A 7,363-nucleotide genomic window follows, 5' to 3' on the forward strand; every position below is an offset into this window, starting at 1 on the left:
AGGGGGAGGAGCATCAGTGTGTAGGTCGGTGTGGTCACTCAGCTTTGGTTCTTCTAACAGCTCCAGGTAACCTGTCCTGCAGTCTGGATGCACAGAGACACATTCTGTTAGGGTGTTTGTCCCTCCTGTCCAATGTCCCCCACCCGCAGGATGGACACTGCCAGGACCTACTGGTATGAGTACTGACTATAGGTACTGAGTATAAGAACTGAGTATACTGAGTATAAGTACTGAGTATACTGAGTATAAGTACTGAATATAAGTACTGAGTATACTGAGTATAAGTACTGAGTATACTGACTATAAGTACTGAATATAAGAACTGAGTATACTGAATATAAGTACTGAGTATACTGAGCATAAGTACTGAGTATACTGAGTATAAGTACTGATTATACTGACTATAAGTACTGACTATAAGTACTGATTATAAGAATTGAGTATACTGACTATAAGTACTGATTATACTGACTATAAGTACTGAATATAAGAACTGAGTATACTGAGTATAAGTACTGAGTATACTGAGTATAAGTACTGAATATAAGAACTGAGTATACTGAGTATAAGAACTGAATATACTAAGTATAAGTACTGATTATACTGACTATAAGTACTGAATATAAGAATTGAGTATACTGAGTATAAGTACTGAGTATACTGAATATAAGAACTGAATATACTGAATATAAGTACTGATTATACTGATTATAAGTACTGAATATAAGAACTGAGTATACTGAGTATAAGAACTGAGTATACTGAGTATAAGTACTGATTATACTGACTATAAGTACTAAATATAAGAATTGAGTATACTGAGTATAAGTACTGAGTATACTGATTATAAGCACTGAATATAAGAACTGAGTATACTGAGTATAAGTACTGAGTATACTAAATATAAGTACTGAATATAAGAACTGAGTATACTGATTGTAAGTACTGAATATAAGAACTGAATATACTGAGTATAAGTACTGAGTATACTGAGTATAACTACTGATTATACTGACTATAAGTACTGAATATAAGAACTGAATATAAGTACTGAGTATACTGAGTATAAGTACTGATTATACTGACTATAAGTACTAAATATAAGAATTGAGTATACTGAATATAAGTACTGAGTATACTGAGTATAAGTACTGAATATAAGAACTGAGTATACTGAATATAAAAACTTAGTATACTGAATATAAGTACTGAGTATACTGAATGTAAGTACTGAGTATACTGAATATAAGTACTGAGTATACTGAGTATAAGTACTGAGTATACTGACTATAAGTACTGAATATAAGAATTGAGTATACTGAGTATAAGTACTGAGTATACTGACTATAAGTACTGATTATACTGACTATAAGTACTGACTATAAGTACTGAGTATACTGACTATAAGTACTGATTATACTGACTATAAGTACTGAATATAAGAATTGAGTATACTGACTATAAGTACTGATTATACTGACTATAAGTACTGAATATACTGACTATAAGTACTGAATATAAGAATTGAGTATACTGAGTATAAGTACTGAGTATACTGACTATAAGTACTGATTATACTGACTATAAGTACTGACTATAAGTACTGAGTATACTGACTATAAGTACTGATTATACTGACTATAAGTACTGAATATAAGAATTGAGTATACTGAGTATAAGTACTGAGTATACTGACTATAAGTACTGATTATACTGACTATAAGTACTGACTATAAGTACTGAGTATACTGACTATAAGTACTGATTATACTGACTATAAGTACTGAATATAAGAATTGAGTATACTGACTATAAGTACTGAGTATACTGACTATAAGTACTGATTATACTGACTATAAGTACTGAATATAAGAACTGAGTATACTGAATATAAGTACTGATTATACTGACTATAAGTACTGAGTATACTGACTATAAGTACTGAATATAAGAATTGAGTATACTGAATATAAGTACTGAGTATACTGAGTGTGACGACCCCTCCACTCCTCTGTATGGTGCTGCCGTACTGTGTGCTGTTGTCTTCTGGCAGGTTCTGGTCCGAGGCAGGGTCGTCGTCATCAGGTGATGAGCTGCACCTGGGCCCAGTGATGTCCTCTACAATATATCCCTCCTTCCTCAGATTCCTCGTGTCTGCCGCTGTACCTCCACATGCGTTCCATCCATGGGGCATGGTGCTCCTACACAGCTGGTCGCTGAAATGGACCTTTTTGCCTTCTTTTGTTTTACTTTAATTAATAAACTAAGCGCTATTTGGCACTGATCCCCTCTCTGCTCTCATTTCTGGTTGTGACCTCAGAGTCGGGTCGTAACAGATGGGGGCTCTTCGGTTTTATGAATGAAGCCAGGTGTGATTGTAGCGTGACGTGACGTCAGCGCACAGCTGTTGTGTGTAACACCAGCATTTGTTGATTGAGCGTGTTGTTGCAGCAAAAGAGTAGTAGTAGTGTGACAGGGGTAAGTGTTTGTTTTTTGGTCTTCTCAGTGAAGCTGTTGTTTGTTTGGGAGCCAGAGTTGATGTGCTGATGGTAAATTTGTGGCAGTGACTTCAGCAGTCCGGTACAGCCGTTGTAGTTGCCGGTGGTTTTGTCCCTGTTAGGCTTAGCATGGATTCCCTTTTGGAGTTTGTGTGGGGGGTGTTAATGTGGTGTGAACGTGGTTGGAGCTATATACGCTTGGGAGCACAGCCAAGGCTGCGGTGGAGTTGCCAATTGTTGGTTGCTTCATCGGGTTTGCGGTAATTAGTGCATAAATACCCACCGCAACTAGCGCCTGAAGACTAGGGGGAGTTTAGCTAGATCTGGGCAGGCAGTTAGAGGGACTTTGCTGCATTGATGTTTGGGCTGTGTGACAGGCTGGGTGAGCTCGGTGTGCCAAGTGTTTTTTTTTTTTTTGTGACTGATTGACTGTGTGTAGGTAGGCTAAGTGAGTTATAGTGAGCATGGCAAGTGCAGACGAGTTTTTGAGAGCGCCATCAGAGGAGCTGCTGGAGAGCTGCTCATGTGAACAATTGATCCAGATTGCAGAGTATTTTAACTTTGATGTTGGTGATAAGAGGATGAAAGAATACGTAAAAAACATTATCAGAGCTAATCTGAATGACCAGGGTTTTTTCAGTCCTAATACACATGTTGCTGGACCTGTGGACAGCATTGAGGTGTCTGGCTGTGGCGAGGCTAGTTTGTCTTTTGAACAGAGGAGGGAATTGTTGCTCCTGCAGACAGAGATGGAGACGTTAGCAGTGGAGAAGCTGAGGAGAGAGGCTGACCTTAAGAGGCTTGAGATGGAAGAGCGGAGGTTGAGTCTGCATACTGTTGGTCCTGTTCATGCCTCTGGCTCTGCTGGTGGATCCTTTTCTTCATTTGATGTTGCTAGTAATCTGCGGTTAGTTCCTCAGTTTGATGAATGGTGCCCAGATACTTTTTTCTCTTTGTTTGAACATGTGGCTGAGAGCAGGGGTTGGTCTGATTGTGAACATACCCGTTTGTTACAGTGTGTGTTAACAGGTAAAGCTCAGGAGGCCTATTCAGCCCTGTCAGTGGCTGAAAGCAAGGTTTATTTGAGAGTCAAAGAGGCTGTGTTGAAAGCCTTAGTTCCTGAGGCCTACCGCCAGAAGTTCAGGTCCTGGGAGAAGTCTGGTAAGCAGAGTCACATTGAGTTTGCCAGGGATATGGTCTCCTTTTTCAGCCGGTGGTGCACTGCTTTAGGAGTCAGTACCTTTGATGCCTTATGTGATTTGGTTGTTTTGGAGCAATTTAAAAATTCTGTACCCAGTCACATTGCAGTTTACATCAGCGAGCACAAAGTGAAGACTGCAGCTGAGGCCGCTGCACTGGCTGATGACTATGTGCTGACCCACCGTGGTGAGTTCAAGGCTCCTGAAAGTGGTGGTGCCTATCATGCTGTGTGTAAGTGGGAAGAGAAACAGCGTCCACACCATGGTAAGTCTGAGTATCCTACACGGACTCAGTCGCAGTTCAACTCTTCAAAACTTTGTCACTTCTGTAAGGGTAGAGGTCACTGGAAAGCTGATTGTCCCAAGGCTAATGCTCATCGGGGGGGGGCTCATCGGCTGACGGTAAACCGGGCAAAGTGTGAGTTTGCCAGGGCCTCGGTCATCTATCTTGGTAAGGTTGTGGGGCAGGGGAAGGTGTGTGCTGTCCAGGCTAAAGTGAGTGCCGTTAAGAAGTATCCTGTTCCCTCCACAAAGAAAGAGCTGCAGCGCTTTCTTGGTTTGGTGGGATATTACCACAGTTTTTGCAAGAACTTTTCCACTGTGGTAGCCCCCTTGACTGATTTGTTGAAGGGGGACACCCATTTTGTTTGGTCACCCTTGTGTCAGCAGGCCTTTGAGAACATCGTCTGTTTTGTGTTCATCTCCTGTCCTTGCAGCTCCTCTCATGGATCGACCTTTTACACTGCATGTGGACGCGAGTGATGTGGGGGCTGGAAACGTGCTTTTTCAGGCAGATGATAGAGGTGTAGATCATCCTGTGAGTTTTTACTCAAAAAAGTTCAATTTTTTCCAGTTAAACTACTCTGTGATTGAGAAGGAGACCCTTGCGCTCATCTGGGCACTGCAGCATTTTGATGTTTATGTGGGTTCGAGTGTTCCTCTGGTAGTGTACACTGATCACAACCCGCTAACCATCCTACACTGACCCTAATCGCAGGTTGATGCGTTGGATGCTGTATTTATAGTCTTATTGCTTGGACATCCACCACATCAAAGGCTCAGATAATGTCGTGGCCGATGCCTTGTCCAGAGCTCCGTGCTCTTAGGTATCTTTTGTCTGACTGTGTTAACCGCTCTGGCCTACTATTTTTCTTGTCTGTCACTCTTAAATGCTTCTTCAGGTGGCGGAGTTGCTGAGTGGGCGGCTTGGTTGGTGGTTGGCTGGCAGGGAATTGCATTGCAAACAGTCAGTACAGTTTTCCATCTGGTGGTGGGATTAGTTTAATGGTGTTCCTTTATGTTTTTGAAAATATTATATTTGGATATGTATAGGTCCGATTTGTAGATTTCATTTGTCATGTGAAGTTGATGCAAGTGAGCGGTTGTCGATTTTCCTGCTGGAAACCTCTTTTTAAGGGGGGGAGTGTGACGACCCCTCCAATCCTCTGTGTGGTGCTGCCATACTGTGCGCTGTTGTCTTCTGGCAGGTTCTGGTCCGAGGCAGGGTTGTCGTCATCAGATGATGAGCTGCACCTGGGTCCGGTGATGTGCTCTACAATATATCCCTCCTTCCTCAGATTCCTCGTGTCTGCCGCTGTACCTCCACACGCATTCCATCCATGGGGCATGGTGCTCCTACGTAGCTGAAATGGACCTTTTTGCCATCTTAGGATAAGTACTGAGTATAAGTACTGAATATAAGCACTGAGTATACTGAGTACAAGTAATGAGTATACTGAGTACAAGTACTGGGTACGAGAACACAGTGGAAGTACATTCATACATTCTAAAGTGAACTTACTTCAGCAGCGTCTTGTCCAGTCTGAACTGTAACACCTCGATGGTTCGATCGATCTGCGTCTGAACATACACACACACACACACACACACACACACACACGTTAAAACATCTTCAGTTTGATGTCTGAACACAAACAGGAAATAGAAAGTGGAATGAGACACCAGTTTATTAGGAACGCCTGTTGAAGATATTTCGTCACCCTAATGAAGGTAAACGAATGTTAAAGGACCAGTTCAGTGTTCCCTAGTTCACACTAGTTCACACAAAATGTAGGTCACATGATGTCATCAGGAAATATGTCATTCAGAACATCCGAACAGAACACATTATTGCAGCATACACTTAAATACTGGAATATTAGTGTGCAGCAGATTCTGTCCAATCAGAGCTGCCCACAGGGGGGGACATCTGGTGTACTACTCAATCAAACCCAAAACAGATGTAACGTATACATCCACCATGGAAAATAGTTCCAGGATGAAAGACGACCATGAGTCCGACGTACTGTCGGGTTTTTTGCCGGTGAACACTGACGGTTAAAGGTGTGTGTTTCAACAGAGCATTTTTTTAAAGGTGCAGTTTGTCAAATATTAGAATGCTAAAGTTTGGCAACCTGAGTCGGAGACGGCCCCGACAGAACAGGCGAACAGGAAGAAGAACCTTATCTGAAGCATATAAAAACGTTGGTGAGGTTCTTTAATGTACCTTATTCTTCTGGTAGATCAGCGGCGTGGTGAAGACAATGATGTCAGCTGAAACAGGAGAAAAAGTCATAAACATTTTGTTTTTTGAATTTTAATCAACAACGAAGACGGAACAAAAACTCACCGAGGATGAGGATGGTGACACCGTTAAAGATGGCGCCAACGTACGTCATCATCCACATGACAGCAGCCAGCTGAAACATAAAGAGAACACAGAGCTGAAACACGTAGATAACACACAACTGAAACATGGAGAGAACACATGGCTGAAACATGTAGAGAACACATGGCTTTAACATGTAAGATAAAATTTAAGATGAGATAAACTTTATTGTCCCAAGCGGGAAATTTGTTTTGGGCACATAGTGCAACATTACTACATAGCAGTTACAACCATCATATACAAACAAGACACATAGAAGACAACCACGTAGTATTCGAGGCACAGATTTGAATAACATAATAGTGCAATTAGGACTACTGGATGAAATAAATACATCAACTTTATCATATCATGTAGGGCTAAAAGAATAAAGCTTCTTAAGGTTGCACTAGCTCAAGAGGTAATCATGAGAGAACACACAGCTGAAACATGTAGAGAACAGCTGAAACATGTAGAGAGTAGCTGAAACATGTAGAGAACAGCTGAAACATGTAGAGAGTAGCTGAAACATGTAGAGAACAGCTGAAACATGTGGAGAACACACAGCTGAAACATGTGGAGAACACACAGCTGAAACATGTAGAGAACAGCTGAAACATGTGGAGACCACATGGCTGAAACATTAGTCTTCCTGCCAGGAGGACGTGAATAGACGTTAGCATTAGCCACTCTGCTAACTTCCTGTAATAGAAGACTGACCTTCAGAGAGTCAACCAGGTCTTGGACCAGCAACAGCTTCCTGCTCTGACTGCTGAACCAGTTAAGTTGGATCAGGAACTGGTCAGCCAGCAGTCGGACTGACTCTGATGACACCGAGATGTCCCTGTCCAACAGAGACCTGACGGAGGAGGACAGACAAGGTCAGAGGACAGAATAGGATGGAAGACAAAAACAGAGGTTTGAGGAGGGCAAAAGAGGACAGAGGACAATAAGGTGGACAGGGGACACGGAGGAGGACAGAGGATGAGAACAAACAAGGTCAGACGCCGGAGGAGGAG

The 7,363-nt window shown here is 41.9% G+C and overlaps 1 protein-coding gene across 1 annotated transcript in view; it reads right to left on the reverse strand.

The window, feature by feature from the left end:
• Positions 1-7,363, reverse strand: part of LOC125885888 (reticulon-3-like) — a 12,163-nt gene continuing 4,800 nt past the window's right edge. The window contains exons 4-8 of the mRNA XM_049571703.1: positions 7,065-7,203; positions 6,327-6,396; positions 6,204-6,250; positions 5,499-5,557; positions 1-83 (exon numbers count right to left, since the gene is read on the reverse strand). Of these exons, the coding sequence (XP_049427660.1) occupies positions 35-83; positions 5,499-5,557; positions 6,204-6,250; positions 6,327-6,396; positions 7,065-7,203 (364 nt within the window). The 3' untranslated portion in view covers positions 1-34. The remainder of the gene's footprint in view (positions 84-5,498; positions 5,558-6,203; positions 6,251-6,326; positions 6,397-7,064; positions 7,204-7,363) is intronic.

The sequence above is a fragment of the Epinephelus fuscoguttatus genome, linkage group LG3, assembly GCF_011397635.1.
Source record: "Epinephelus fuscoguttatus linkage group LG3, E.fuscoguttatus.final_Chr_v1".
Lineage (NCBI taxonomy): Eukaryota > Metazoa > Chordata > Actinopteri > Perciformes > Serranidae > Epinephelus > Epinephelus fuscoguttatus.